Source organism: Oryctolagus cuniculus, chromosome 15, assembly GCF_964237555.1.
Source record: "Oryctolagus cuniculus chromosome 15, mOryCun1.1, whole genome shotgun sequence".
Lineage (NCBI taxonomy): Eukaryota > Metazoa > Chordata > Mammalia > Lagomorpha > Leporidae > Oryctolagus > Oryctolagus cuniculus.
The window spans coordinates 15,003,884-15,019,555 of NC_091446.1; the positions used below are offsets into that span (position 1 = coordinate 15,003,884).

Here is a 15,672-nt window from a genome sequence, read left to right on the forward strand (position 1 = left end):
TCTCTCTGTTTCTCCCTCTCTCTCTAACTCTGCCTTTCAAACAATAAATAAATCTTTTTTAAAAAGACATGGTTAAAAATAAAATTTATATAAATATCAAGGAATTAACATCACAAAAAGATGGTGTAAATTACTCCATACTATACCCTGAAAGGAGGTCACAGAAAACAGGGATTAAAACAGATTTTCAAAGAAATAGCTACTGACAAGACTACTTACCGACAGGCTTTTCACAAACAAGTCCATCTGCCATAGATGTACAAGGATTAGCTTTTAAACCTGCCACTGCAGCCCTTTCAAGATATGCACAGAATCCAGAATCATTTGGTTCACCAGGAAGCCACTGTAGTGTTGTGTTTGTAAAAGGAGACATGTCTTCCCATCCCCAGTAGGATATATTAATCTTGCGCAAGCCTACCCAAGGTGATACTTTCTGTAAGCAATAGGAAAAAGAAGTTACATATAAAAATACTGCACCATATATCCCCTAGCAAAGAGTTCATTAGCATTAAAAATTACACTTGAAAGTACACAGAAGTGTCTTTATAGTTACTTTTTGTACCAACGATAACGAACAATTCCAGCATACTTTGGAGAATTCTACAGAACAGTATTTTTAAAGCCCAGGTTTTGTGTATAGCAATATGACTGGAATCATTAGCCCTATGAACCTCTACTATAAAAGGTAGATATAAAGACCTGGCATTAACATCTGCCTGTCTCCTAGCTCAGAACTCCTCTGCTGCATTTGGACTTTTGTAAAAGTTTAAATAAGTAATATTTAATAAATTAGTAAAGTATTCAAGAATATTGATGAAATATGATTGTTGTAACCAAATTTTAAGAGGTTGACATTGACTATTCTTAAAGTTCTCATTAGTATTTTTTTTTTTTTTGGCCAGGCAGAGTAAGGGAGAGGGAGAGGGAGAGGGAGAGGGAGAGGGAGAGGGAGGGAGAGAGAGAGAGAGAGAAAGGTCTTCCTTTTGTTGGTTCACTCCCCTAATGGCCACCATGGCCGGCGCTGAGCCGATCCAAAGCCAGGAGCTGGGTACTTCCTCCTGGTCTTCCATGCAGGTGCAGGGACCCATCCTCCACTGCCTTCCTGGCCCACAGCAGAGAGCTGGACTGGAAGAGGAGAAACTGGGACAGAATCCGGCACCCCAACCGGGACTAGAACCCGGGGTGCCAGCACTGCAGCAGAGTATTAGCCAAGTGAGCCACGGTGCCAGCCTCTCATTAGTATTTTAAAATTAGCTTTAAATCAAAATCTATTTTATATTTATGTACCTTAAACATTACTTCATTTTAAAATGCTACTCTTGATAGTAGTCATGATTGAAAACTACATGTGGCAAGCTAAAGTCAGCACTGTCAGCAGATTTTTGTTGTTACTGTTACATTATTTTCTTGCATCTATGGAATAGTTGTAATAAAAAAATATTTAAATAGCTATTTTTGATGTCATTAAAAAATCATACTCTGGCCTTCTTTTCCTCCCCTTACCATTGTTACCCAGATCTTTTAGAATTCTATCCCATGTCCAGAAAATACTAATTATAAAGATTGCTGATCAAGCAAAGTTTTGCATCAAAATGTCACCTCATTGCTCTGCCAAAGACTGACTCTTCTGGTTGTTAACTCCTCTCTGCAAAGCATTTCCCAACCTCCTTTCTGAAAGAAGACCCAAGGCCGAGTGGCCTTTGCCTTCTGTTTCCTACTGATGAATAGACTACTTGGAGAAAAGGGGAGTTTAAATGTGAACAGAACATTTAGGATGGCAAGGTTTGATAGGCATTTTTTTCTCCTGGCTTTGGATTGGTTCAGCCCCGGCCATTGAAGCCACTTGGGGAGTGAACCAGCGGATGGAAGACCTTTCTCTGTCTCTCCTTATCACTGTCTGTAGTTCTGCTTCTCAAGTAAATAAAGTCTTAAAAAAAATCTCTTCCACCTACTTGTTCACTCCCCAAATGGTTCCAACAGTCAAGGCTGGGCCAGGCCAAGGCCAGGAGCCAGGAGCCAGGAGCCAGGAGCCAGGAACTCCATCCAGGTCCCCCGTATGAGTAGCAAGTGTCCAAGTATGTGGGCCATCTTTTTCTGCCTTCCCAGGCACATTAGCAGTGAGATGGATTAGAAACAGAACATCTGGGACTCAAGCTGGTGCTCTGATATGGGATCTGCATTGCAGGTGGTAGCTTAAGCTGTGCCTCAATGCTGGCCCCAATAGACAGGTGTTTTTTTTTTTAACTTTTATTTAATGAATATAGATTTCCAAAGTACAGCTTATAGATTACAATGGCTCCCCCCCACATAACTTCCCTCCCACCTGCAACCCTCCTCCTTTCCTGCTCCCTCTTCCCTTCCATTCACATCAAGATTCATTTTCAATTCTCTTTATATACAGAAGATCAGTTTAGCATATATTAAGTAAAGATTTCAACAGTTTACACCCACTCAGAGTGAAAAATACTGTTTGAGTACTAGTTATAGCATTAAATCACAATGTACAGCACATTAAGGACAGAGATCCTACATGAGGAGTAAGTACACAGTAACTCCTGTTGTTGACTTAACAATTTGACACTCTTGTTTATGACATCAGTAATCACCCTAGGCTCTTGTCATGAGTTGCCAAGGCTATGGAAGCCTTTTGAGTTCACCAACTCTGATCATATTTAGACAAGGTTGTAGTCAAAGTGGAAATTCTCTCCTCCCTTCAGAGAAATGTATGTCCTTCTTTGATGACCTGTTCTTTACACTGGGATCTCACTCGCGGAGATCTTTCATTTAGGTTTTGTTTTGTTTTGTTTTGTTTTGTTTTTTTGCCACAGCGTCTTGGCTTTCCATGCCTAAAATACTCTCATGGGCTTTTCAGCCAGATCCGCATGCCTTAAGGGCTGATTCTCAGGCCAGAGTGCTGTTTAGGACATCCGCCATTCTATGAGTCTGCTATGTATCTCGCTTCCCATGTTGGATCGTTCTCTCCCTTTTTTATTCTATCAGTTAGTATTTGCAGACACTAGTCTTGTACCCACCCGCCACAATCCTGCCCCGATGGGCATTTTCAATACTGTATTTAAGAAAAAAAATAGCACAGCTAGGAGTTTCTGACACTGTCTCATGTTTTATGTGGTCTGTCCATAAAATTCCCTTTTTTTTTTTTTTGGTTTATAAGAAGGTTTATCTAACAGAAAAAAAAAAGTGCTGTAAATATTTATAACACATTTTTTAAGCCAGGCCAAAAAAGGAGAAAGAGATTTTTGGGAACAAGTTAACATTTAAAGTGGTTTTATATAAAATATCAATTGTCTTGTTTTTTGATAAGCATCAGTACCAGCTTTCATTTGTAACAGTTTGTGGCATTGGAAGAAAAGTATTCTGTGACCACTGAATTGAATTGTTACATATGCAAAGAGATGATAAAATATTAAAAAACATTTTCTAAGTGAAAAAAATAAAATAAAATGTTACTCTTAGAATATCTCCCAAGATAATGATACATTCTTGATCTGAGTTATCTTTACAAAATCTATTAGATTATAAACACTTCTAATTTAATATATGACCATATATTCATTATCTAAGATACTAAGCTACAAATATTTTTTACAATGTGAATTGATTTCAAAAATTTTACAACTTTTTTTTTTACATTATGGATAGGCAGGTAAAGAAAAATATGTCTCTGGACTGGCGCTGTGGTATAGTGAGTAAAGCCGCCATCTGCAATGCTAGCATCCCATATGGGCACTGATTCAAGTCCTGGCTACTCCTTTTCCCATCTATCTGGCTCCCTGCAAATGAGCCTGGGAAAGCACTGGAGGATGGCTCAAGTCCTTGGGCATCTGCATCCATCTGGGGGACCCAGAAGGAACTCCTGGCTCCTGGCTTCCGCTCAGCCCAGTTCTGGCTGTTGTAGCCATTTGGGGAGTGAACCAGCAGATGGAAAATTTCTCATCACCGCTCCCTCTAAGTCTTTCAAATAAGTAAATAAATCTTTTTTAAAAAAAGAAAAATGTGTCTCTCCATTTTAGCCTTTAACAACATATGAATAAGGTATTTATACCAAAATTTATCCTAGTTATGTTGTACAAATCGTCCCAGAGAGGATAAATAGATGACCAAAGACCTAGAAATTTGTAAAATGTACAAATTCAATCAATTTCATATAGTAGCTCTCAAGAAATATTCATGGATAAAATTAAACTATTTTACAAATTTCTGTTAAGATCATAAGTCCTATATTTCCTAGTGGAGTACTACACACATAACAGATAATCAATAAATTTTAGTAACAAGTTCATTATAATAAAGATATTTATGTCTAACATTCAATAGAATGCCTAAGACTAAGATGGTAACTGATAAATAATGTCTCTAATTATAAAAATACATATGCTACTTAACATTGTGATCATCATATATTTCATAAATTACTCTGGATATTTTGATAATAAAAAGCTACAACATTTTTACAGTTCTTGATAATAATAACAGTAGTCAATCCAACATAGATATTTCAGATTAATAATTATATTTCACATTACAGCAATACTGCCTATATTCCCAAACTATCTATAATAAAGACAAGTCATTTAAAATGAAATATTACTCCCTAACTCATCATGATAAGAATCAGAGAGGAAGAGAAGAGAAACAAAAAAAATGAAGCAGATTACAGAACATTCAAAATAACTGTAACTCAGTAAATGAACTGGACAGGCAGTTGAAAATGAAAGATAAATTACTATGTTATGAAAATTTACTGCAGCACACCATAAATCATTGTAACATTTCATTACCCATTTCCGATAAGTAAATGACCATTTGACCCAAGATATCTCTTTAAAGTGCATGAATTTGTCGATCTTTATTTGCCAAAGAAGGGTTATCTTAAGTTTATACAACTGCAGTGACTCAGAATATTAGTCATTTTATTAAAGATATACTTAATAGAATGTCACCTTGCAGAAGTTCCCTTCCACCTTTGGAATCCTGCTAAAAATGAGCTTTGTGATAAAAATAAAATATTCTTCATTTACAGGATATGCCTTTCAGCAAACTAACAAGTGTAAGTTCTTCATAGTCCAAAATAATGTTAATCCAATATGTATGATTTATAATCGGCAATAAAAATGAACAATCAAAAATAGGATACTTGAAATATGCAATTTCTAAGATAGCACATTTCAAGGTTATCTTATGAAAACTTAAAGAATACAATTCTAAACAAAGAATAAAGCAATGCAGTTCTAATGCCAAATACTAGTACTTTCTAAAACTCACAAAGACTACACTGGTCAATAAACTCTTCATAGTGATGAGTATTCTATAAAATTAATTTTCACATATTGACTGGTAATTGTCCATTTTTATACTTAAAGAAATTAAGTTCCTAGCATCACAAAATATAAACATATTAATTCATGTTCCATATTATTAAAAATAAAACTTTACAAATATCCCTTCTTACAGTTTTCTAAAACATTATGAAAATCTATAGATATCTCCTAAATACTACCACATATATCTTATTCTCCAGTCATTAAGCTAATAGTTCTCAAATAAGACAAAAGGAAAAAATGCAGGTATTTTTATGAGCTCCTTAAATTATCTTCAAGTGCTGGCCAATTCTAATTCCTGTTATTATGCCTTGGGTATTCCTACAGGAAACTCTCCTAAGTCCACATTACTGGTAAGAGGTCTGATCTTAATCATAATTTATTTCCCTAGGTGTATATATCATTGCAATTATCACACTTCAGTTTAAATTTGCCTCTCTAAACTCTTTGAGAACCAGGATTGCTTTTGGTTCTGTATTCTCAGCAAACAATAAGTAGCTATGTACACTGAAGGTACACAATAAGTTTGTACCAAGTGAATAAATACTGGTCCATCTTCACAGAAAAAAATTGCTACAATTCACACAGAAAATGCTTTTACCAATAAACTGTTTGTATAAAGTTAATTAGTACAGTTTTACATTATCTTATTAGCCTCAGGCTAAAAAAAAAAGAGATAACCATTATAAGGAGAACATTCCAATGTGATATCATTTCAAAATATTTGAATATTTACAAAGTCAGGGTTGTTAATTAATATGCCAATATTATCCATGAGGCAAAGGGTGTTGGCCCTACAGATAGAAATGAAATTATAAATTAGGTTATTCATTACTGATACTTACAAGAAATAAATACAGTGATGCCACCATAAGAATTAGAGTAGGCATAATGGTAAACTCAATATCCATAAGAAAATGTCAATTGGCATGACCGGCATTGTGGCGTAGCAGGTACAGCCAAAGCGAGCAGGCATCCCATATTGGTTGCTGCTCTACTTCGATCCAGCTCCCTGCTAATTCGCCTGGGAAAGCAGCAGAAGATGGCTCAAGTCTTTGGGCCCCTGCACCCATGTGGGAGACTCAGAAGAACCTCCTGGTTCCTAGCTTTGGTCTAACCCAGTCCTGGCCATTGCAGCCATTTGGGGAGAGAACCAGCAGATTGAAGACGGATCCATCTCTCTCCCTTTCTCTCTCCCTCTCCCTCTCTCTATTCTCTCCTTTCCTCTCCTCTCCTTCTTTCTCTCTCTGTAACTATGCCTTTCAAATAAATAAAGTAAATATTTTTAAAAAAAATACTTCAATTGCTTACCATGAAAATATTCATCTGCAGCAGGTATTTTTCCACAATCAATGTTGACATTAATTATCCATCAAATAAATTAATTTAGTTACCTAAAAATTCATTCTCCAAATAAAGCTTCCTAGAAATAGTAGTAATAGCAGTCATAGGAACAAAGATACAAAATAATAACCCATAAAACAGAAATAGGAAGCAGGTATTTAACTTAATGGTAAAGATACCCATGTCCCACATCAGAGTGTCTGGGTCTGATGGCCAGTTCTGGCTCCTGACTCCACCTTCCTGCCAGCGCAGACCCTGGGAGACAGTGGTGATAGCTCAACTATTAGAGTTTCTATCCCATGTACTAGCCATGGATTGTGTTCCAGCACCTGGACATCAGCCCTGGCCCAGTCCCAGCCACTGCAGGCATTTGAGGGGTAAACCAGTGAAATGGAGCTCTCTCTCTCTCCCTTTCGGTCCATATGTCTCCGTCTCTCTTTCACTCTCTCTCTCTAATTCACTACCTCTCTGCCTTTCAAATACATTTTTTAAAAAATGGAAATAATAATCATGGTAAACATTCAAAAATAAAATGCATCTATAGTCTTTAAATGCTATATCTTATTTATACCAAGGAAGCATTTATTAAGCATTTCCTATACCAAATAATTGATAATATTTGCTCTGGAAAATTTCCAAGACAAGATTATCTCCATCACACTATATAGGAAAGAGTTACCTGTTGTGTATACTTCTGTATTTCATCCAGAACAAATTCTACTTCTTTTGAAGTTGTTAATGAAGCAAGATTTCCACTAAGATTATAGCAATAAAGTTTTGCATTGTCATAGCTTTCTCTACTGGAATTGATTCTAAGACAAGCATCCCCAACGTGATTCCATCCTTCTCCACAAAGATGAGCTGGTAAAAATATAAATAATTTATGTAAATATACATTTATCATTTTTTCAGATTGCAAAAATGCATGTGTGCTTTTTCATTTCAGAATTCTAAACAGAACTTCCATAATTGTTTAAATTACTTTTTAAAATAAAACATTTTAAGTATCTCAATAATGTCACAAAGAAAATTTTTCTAATTCTTTGGTAGAGAATGAAAACAAAATATTAATGTTCTCTTCAGTTTGTAAACAAAAGCTATAGCCCTATGACATCTGTGAAAATGTATCGATTACCAGGTTTTCTGTGTAAAATCTAGTGTATTTTCATATGGTATTTCAGTAAGCAAAATTACTACTGCATGTGTCCCAAGGTCCAGTTTACATAAGATCACTTTAATAGAAAAACAATCTGTGTATAACAAAAAGTAATTTCAAAGTTATTCCTATAGGTGAGCTGATCCACCTTCCAATCTAATTTTTCTAACCCAAGTATACTGTTTTAATGTAAGGTAGGTTCTTTGATTCTTTAATTATTAGTATAGATAGAAGCATCTCATTTGACTTATGTTTAATAAGAAATATTATCTTTACATTTAATGTTTACTTTTACAAAAATTATTCAGGTCTTTCTAAAGTTTGAACACACTATTCAGTAATGGATTATTCATAGTGTCCAACTTGAACAGTTTTCTAGAGTGGCTAATAAAGGCATTTTAAAGCTATGTTGTAGTGTGCACTAATTAACAATGCAGTGTTTTATTAACATGCTGACCCATAAAGTAACCTGCATCTTAGTTCCTCCCTCACATTAAATATATAGTGCTACCTCCTGACCTATATTGAGAGCCTTAGATCTTTCGAACCTTAGTGATATTGTTCTAAAGCAGCAGTTTTGGTCTTTAATTCTTAAACATTATTGACAGCCTTATAAATCTTCACTGTATGCATGTTATATCTTACTGATTTTGGCCATATTAAAATTAAAACATCAGTTTTAATATCAATAGATATATCAGTAGATATATTAATCTACTTATTCTTTTTTTTTTTTTTTGACAGGCAGGGTGGACAGTGAGAGAGAGACAGAGAAAGGTCTTCCTTTTCCATTGGTTCACCCCCCAGTTGCCACTGCGGCCGGCACACTGCGGCTGGCGCACCACGCTGATCTGAAGCCAGGAGCCAGGTGCTTCTCCTGGTCTCCCATGGGGTGCAGGGCCCAAGCACTTGGGCCATCCTCCACTGCACTCCTGGGCCACAGCAGAAAGCTGGCCTGGAAGAGGGGCAACCGGGACAGAATCCGGTGCCCCGACCGGGACTAGAACCTGGGGTGCCAGCGCTGCAGGCAGAGGATTAGCCTATTGAGCCGGGACACCAGGCTCTACTTAATCTTTTTTTTTTAAACTTTTATTTAGTAAATATATATTTCCAAAGTACAGTTTATGGATTACAATGGCTTCCCCCCCCCCATAATTTCCCTCCCACCTGCAACCCTCCCCTCTCCTGCTCCTTCTCCCATTCCATTCACATCAAGATTCATTTTCAATTCTCTTTATATACAGAAGATCGATTTAGTATATATAAAGATTTCAACAGTTTGCACCCACACAGAACATAAAGTGTAAAATATTGTTTGAGTACTAGTTATAGCATTAATTCACATTGGACAACACATTAAGCACAGAGATCCCACATAAGGAGTAAGTACACAGTGACTCCTGTTGTTGACTTAACAATTTGACACTCCTGTTTATGGCGTCAGAAATCTCCCTAGGCTCTAGTCATGGGTTGCCAAGGCTATGGAAGCCTCTTGAGTTCACTGACTTCGATCTTATTTAGACAAGGTCATAGTCAAAGTGGAAGTTCTCTCCTCCCTTCAGAGAAAGGTACCTCCTTCTTTGATGGCCCATTCTTTCTACTGGGATCTCACTCGCAGAGACCTTTCATTTAGGTTTGTTTTTTTGTTTGTTTGTTTTTTTGCCACAGCGTCTTGGCTTTCCATGCCTAAAATACTCTCATGGGCTCTTCAGCCAGATCCGAGTGCCTTAAGGGCTGATTCTCAGGCCAGAGTGCTGTTTAGGACATCCGCCATTCTACGAGTCTGCTGTGTATCCCACTTCCCATGTTGGATTGTTCTCTCCCTTTTTTATTCTATCGATTAGTATTCGCAGACACTAGTCTTAGTCTTGTTTGTGTGATCCCTTTGACTCTTAGACCTATCAGTGTGATCAATTGTGAACTAAAATTGATCACTTGGACTAGTGAGATGGCTTTGGTACATGCAATCTTGATGGGATTGTATTGGAATCCCCTGGCACGTTTCTAACTCCACCATTTGGGGCAAGTCCGATTGAGTATGTCCCAAATTGTACATCTCCTCCCTCTCTTATTCCCACTCTTATATTTAACAGGGATCACTTTTCAGTTAAATTTCAACTCCTAAAAGTGTGTTGATTACAGAGTTCAACCAATAGTATTAACTAGAACAAAAAAAAAATACTAAAAGGGATAAAGTATTAAATTGTACATCAACATACTTATTCTTTAAAGTAACAATTTAAAATTCCATTACAAAAGCACTTTTCCAGCTGCTAGGATGTCTTGCACCTTTATGCTATATTAACAGGCCTGAGGGAGACATATTCCCACATTCCCTGCTCAAGAGAAAGCAGCTGACAGTTCCTAATAGGTGATTGCCATCAAAACATTAAGATGGATTAGTGAATGAACAGCAGGTGATAGAACCGTTGGGGATAAAGCATATAGTGTGCATTATAATTACAGAATCTAGGCTGTGAATGCTGGCTGTCCTCATTATAATGTTTTTCATTTTTCTGTATCTTTGAAATTGTTCATAATATAATGTCAGGGGTAAATACTACAACTTAGCATAAATAGCATATTTTATTTTCAAAAACTTAGAGCCTCGGGGCCTGCGCTGTGGCATAGCAGGTAAAGGCACCACCTGCAGTGCCGGCATCCCATATGGGCACCGGTTCGAGTCCCGGCTACTCCACTTCCGATCCAGCTCTCTGCTGTGGACTGGGAAAGCAGTAGAAAATGGCCCAAGTCCTTGGGCCCTGCACCTCTGTGGAGACCTGGAAGCTCCTGGCTTCAGATCAGCTCAGTTCTAGCCATTGCAGTCATCTGGGGAGAGAAGTAGCGGATGGAAGACCTCTCTCTCTCTCTCTCTATCTCTCTATCTCTCTATCTCTCTCTGGCTCTATCTCTCTGTAACTTTCTTTCAAATAAATAAAATAAATCTTAAAAAAAAACTTAGAGTCTCTAAATAAAAATTAAGTAGTAAGGCAGTGTTTTACATTTTTGCATATCTCTTTAATGCCTAGTTTAATATGACAATTGTATTCTCATATGTGCTTCTACATTCAATCTATTGGTATAACACATATCAGAGGTAGCCTCCGGAAAACTCCATGGTAAACTCATAACATAATGAGAGTTTAAAAAGCAAACAATATCTTAGTATTATTAGTTTTTACCTCATTGACACCCTGTAAGAGTCTTGTGATTCCTGTTCTTTGATAGCTGTTCTTCTAATGATTAAATGGATACCATGAATAACGTACAGTGTTTTAATATAGTAATCTTTCAGTAAACTGTAATTATCATTTAATAAAACTGTTTAGGATACATTTTGAGGCCACATATGTAGCCATCTTCCTAGGTCCTCTGGAATCCAAGGCATCAAATCATTCTTCTTTACAGTATAAAATTTTGCTAAACTAGGAAGTTTTTTTTTTTTTTCACTTTACTAGATGAAGGACTTAAATTATTTTACCCTGTCTCATTTTTTTTTTCAATGACACCCAAAACAACTGATTGACAAATTACACAAATAAGAATAAATGCGGCCGGTGCCGCGGCTCACTAGGCTAATCCTCCGCCTTGCGGCGCCGGCACACAGGGTTCTAGTCCCGGTCGGTGCGCCGGATTCTGTCTCGGTTGCCCCTCTTCCAGGCCAGCTCTCTGCTGTGGCCAGGGAGTGCAGTGGAGGATGGCCCAGGTGCTTGGGCCCTGCACCCCATGGGAGACCAGGAAAAAGCACCTGGCTCCTGGCTCCTGCCATCGGATCAGCGCGGTGCGCCGGCCGCGGCGGCCATTGGAGGGTGAACCAACGGCAAAGGAAGACCTTTCTCTGTGTCTCTCTCTCTCACTCTCCACTCTGCCTGTCAAAAAAAAAAAAAAAAAAAAAAAAAGAATAAATTCATAGGCCTCTGAGTGGTAAATTAAATTTTACCACTAAACCAAATATTTTGATATTTTAGACTTTTGAGGTATTGAACATCAACTCAAGTTAAAAGGAAAGTAGTTAGCAGTTTTTAATGTATTTAATGAGATGAATTCAATTGCCAAGTTTGTAAGAGATCAACATTAAAAAAAAAAAAGAAGGCAATTCACCAGCTTTCACAGAAAGTCAAACTGCTCTATAGATCAGACCCACTGTTCAGAGAATTCACTTCCTTGAGACAAGCTGAATGAAAATCAAACTACAGGGGCCGGCGCCATGGCTCACTTGCTTAATCCTCCACCTGCAGCACCAGCATCCCATATGGGCGCCCAGTTCTAGTCCCAGTTGCTCCTCTTCTAGTCCAGTTCTCTGCTGTGCCCGGGAGGGCAGTGGAGGATGGCCCAAGTGCTTGGGCTCTGCACCTGCATGGGAGACCGGGAAGAAGCACCTGGCTCCTGGCCATTTTGGGGAGTGAACCAATGGAAGAAAGACCTTTCTCTCTCTCTGTCTACAACACTACCTGTCAAATAAATAAATTTTTAAAAAATTTTAAAAAGAAGAAAATCAAACTACATATACCACTTGTCTGCTTAGTAAATACAAATGCAGGAAAGTGAATTGGTGAATAATTTAATATTTTATAGTGTCTCCAGATAATAGCCTAGTCAAGTGGAGTTCTTAAGTCAAAACAAAGTTTCCTGGGGAATGAGTAGATAGATACTATCAAAGATAACTTCACTATCATTTACCCAAACTGAATTCCTTTCTTATGAAGCAATCTTACTTTAAACATATACATTGCCTCAGGCAAATTTTATTTTGGGTCAGGAAGTATTTTGTCTTTTTAAGTAGGCTCTTTTATTAATCATCACTACCTACTTGATGATTTTGTAGTTTAACTCTTAGAGATGAGTTTTACTGTCGTGATGTCATCTCATTGTTACTTCTCGACTCTGCATATTGAATTAATATTCTCTAATTTTCTCGGGCTGAACACCCACGCACATATCACTTTTATCAGTATATAAACAAAATTCAAAATTTGAATAAAAATTCCCAAACCTTCAAGGTACTTTTAAAGGCAGACTACTTTGTATTTTATTACATGAATTTGTAACAAAGATTCACTCTCACTTTTTTACTTTTTAATTTACATTTTTATCAGTACAAAGAGAACAATGTAGCTCAGTGATACAATTCTAAGATTTTTTTTTCATACAGAATCCTTTATTAAAAATATGAATATTGGGGCTGGCGCTGTGGCGCAGTAGGTCAACCCTCCACATGCAGTGCTGGCATCCCATATGGGTGCCAGTTCTAGTCCCGGCTGCTCCTCTTCCAATCCAGCTCTCTGCCGTGGCCCGGAAAAGCAGCAGAAGATGGTCCAAGCCTGTCTCTACCTCTCACCCTCTCACAGTCAGTAATTCTACTTCTCAAATAAATAATAAAATCTTAAAAAAATTTAAAATATGAATATTAATGCTAGGAAAAAAAAGAATGTCCTCATGGATTTGAAAACTGGGATTATGTTCCTTTTCCAAATTGTCACTAGTAACCTGTGGAACTTCTCTTGCTTAAGTCAGTTTCTTTCTTTCTTTCTTTCTTTCTTTCTTCTTCTTCTTCTTCTTTTTTTTTTAACAGGCAGAATTACACAGAGAGAAAGGTCTTCCTTCCGTTGGTTCACCCCTAAAATGGCCACTACAGCCGGTGCGCTGCGCTGATCTGAAGCCAGGAGCCAGGTGCTTCTTCCTGGTCTCCCATGGGGTGCAGGGCCCAAGCACTTGGGCCATGCTCCACTGCCTTCCCGGGCCACAGCAGAGAGCTGGACTGGAAGAGGAGCAACCGTGACAGAATCCAGCGCCCCAACCAGGACTAGAACCCGGTGTGCCAGCTCTGCAGGCGGAGGATCAACCAAGTGAGCCACAGCGCTGGCCAAGTCAATTTCTTTCTCTACTTTAGTGGATGCAGGTCACAGTCCAGACTTGATCCTCAGGCCCTTGACTGTGGCTACCTCCTTGGTCATTCTAAAAGAATCCCAGACATCATGGCCCCACAGAGGATGGAACATTTCCGCAGTAATTTTGGATGCAAACTTGTTTTCTGTGTCTACCGGGTGGACATGGACATGGCCTTTAGCATCTTCTGCCCCTTGAGTGTCTTGCAGGCCATCATAATCATCCCTAGGGATTCCAGGTGGTCTGAGCTTAAAGTAGAAGTTCTCAAACACATGAGCATTTCCACTGTCTTCTGCTGGATCCTGTACTTGCTGATAACTATCATTTTGTTTGTGAACCTGACTACAAAAAAAATGGAAAATCCTGAATATCACAAAGTGAAGAGACATTGGATTCTGTTCTCCAGTGCTTAAGAAAGTTACTCAGTCTCTGCAGCATTGATCTCTCTCTCTAACGTCCTGTTTGGGGCTCATGCTGTGGTCCAGTGGTTCCATGTTTTTCATCCAGTACAGACACAAACAGCAGGTCAACACATCCATAGGACACACATCTCCCCCACATCCTCCACTAAGTCCAGAGCTGCCCACAGCATCCTTGCCCTGGTGAGCATGTGAGTGTTTTGATGTTTTCTCCTTCATCAGTGAAGTGTGTCTGTCTGTTTTTCATACTCCCAGATCCTTGCTCTTCACTGACAGTGGCATAGTTGCTGCATGTTTACCAACTCCCTCTCTCGTTGTGCTCTTGAGGGGTGAACACAGCGCATCCGCAGTCTCCTGTGCAAAATCTTACAAATAAAAGATTACTGGGTGATCAATTGGAGCTTATACTGGGAATGTCACGGTTTTTTGTTAGAAAATTCATTAAATAATCTTGTTCAAAAGTTAAGGGGAAAAAAACATGATCATGTTGACCGATGAAGAGATTTGGCAGTTGCCCGCGCGCGGGCATGGACGCCGGGCTTCTCACGTCCGGGGCGACTTCTCAGAGCCCATGGAGGAAAGAACGGAGGCCTGAGGGAGGCGGGGGAAGCGGCAAAGCCGCCCCAAGGCATGTCGGTGCCACCTCAGCTCTGCGCTCTGGGCCTCAGGGTCTGTGAGAAACTCCAATTCTAAGACTATAATGATACTTCTCTTCTTCCCTTCCGCCAGCCCTCTCCCCTTCTTCCCTCCCTCCTTCCTTCCTTCTTTTTTTTATTCCTTTGAAAGACTCACTTTTTATTAAATTATTTGTTTTTATTGACAACATTAACTGTACATATTTTGGGGTACAATGTAATATTTTGATACATGCACACATTTTAATGATCAAATTAAGATATTTAGCATCCATTACTTCATATATTAAAGATTTCCTTGTAGTGTGAACATTCAAAAGTGAAAGACTCACTTTTAAACTAAATTCTCTGATGGAGCTTTCTAATAATTTCTGGAATTATATAGGTTAAGAAATTTTTCTATGGAAAAAAAATAAAATTTATTTGGATAGGGAGAGCCCCCAAAAATAAAATAGTCAGTCACAAGTTACAACTCTGACATGTAGAAGCCATACAGTCTTGAGCAGTTTACTGAGAATTTTAAATATAAAAAACAAAATGAAATTATTTTTTAAATGAGCTTTACTGGAGTTATGCAATTTAAAGTCTTATAAAAGTAGGAAATATTTTTATAAATATTACCATATAATTTCAAAAGCAGTCAGCAGAAAATATCCACTGAACTGTTAAAATAAGGGGCATTTAAAATACAAATATAACACAATGTTAATATTTTCTAAAACTGGATATTAAGAATCATTATTATTTTCAACCTTTTTAAGATATAACTTTCAATCAATGAACAGGTATCTGATCAAAGCAATAGTATAGAAAACACAAGAAATCAAGTACATCTGAAAAGAATTATAAGCAAATGCAACATAACTATTATGTAGAAATAATGCTATTATTAC

The 15,672-nt window shown here is 37.9% G+C and overlaps 1 protein-coding gene and 1 pseudogene across 11 annotated transcripts in view; one reads left to right on the forward strand and one right to left on the reverse strand.

Annotated features, from left to right (window-relative positions):
- ATRNL1 (attractin like 1) overlaps positions 1 to 15,672 on the reverse strand; it is an 814,147-nt gene that overhangs the window by 596,167 nt on the left and 202,308 nt on the right. For 9 of the 11 annotated variants that reach the window (XR_011382205.1, XR_011382206.1, XM_070057169.1 and 6 more), the window contains exons 15-16: positions 7,363 to 7,544; positions 220 to 433 (exon numbers count right to left, since the gene is read on the reverse strand). Coding sequence is in view for 8 of the 11 variants with exons in the window: in XM_070057169.1 (XP_069913270.1) it covers positions 220 to 433; positions 7,363 to 7,544 (396 nt within the window). In the remaining 3 variants the exon portion in view is untranslated. Of the gene's footprint in view, positions 1 to 219; positions 434 to 7,362; positions 7,545 to 12,055; positions 12,193 to 12,255; positions 14,510 to 15,672 lie in introns of those variants that run through there. The other 2 variants (XR_011382207.1, XM_070057175.1) reach the window with 2 other exon arrangements.
- On the forward strand, positions 13,626 to 14,520 carry ORYCUNV1R-PS1548 (vomeronasal 1 receptor oryCunV1R-ps1548 pseudogene; annotated as a pseudogene).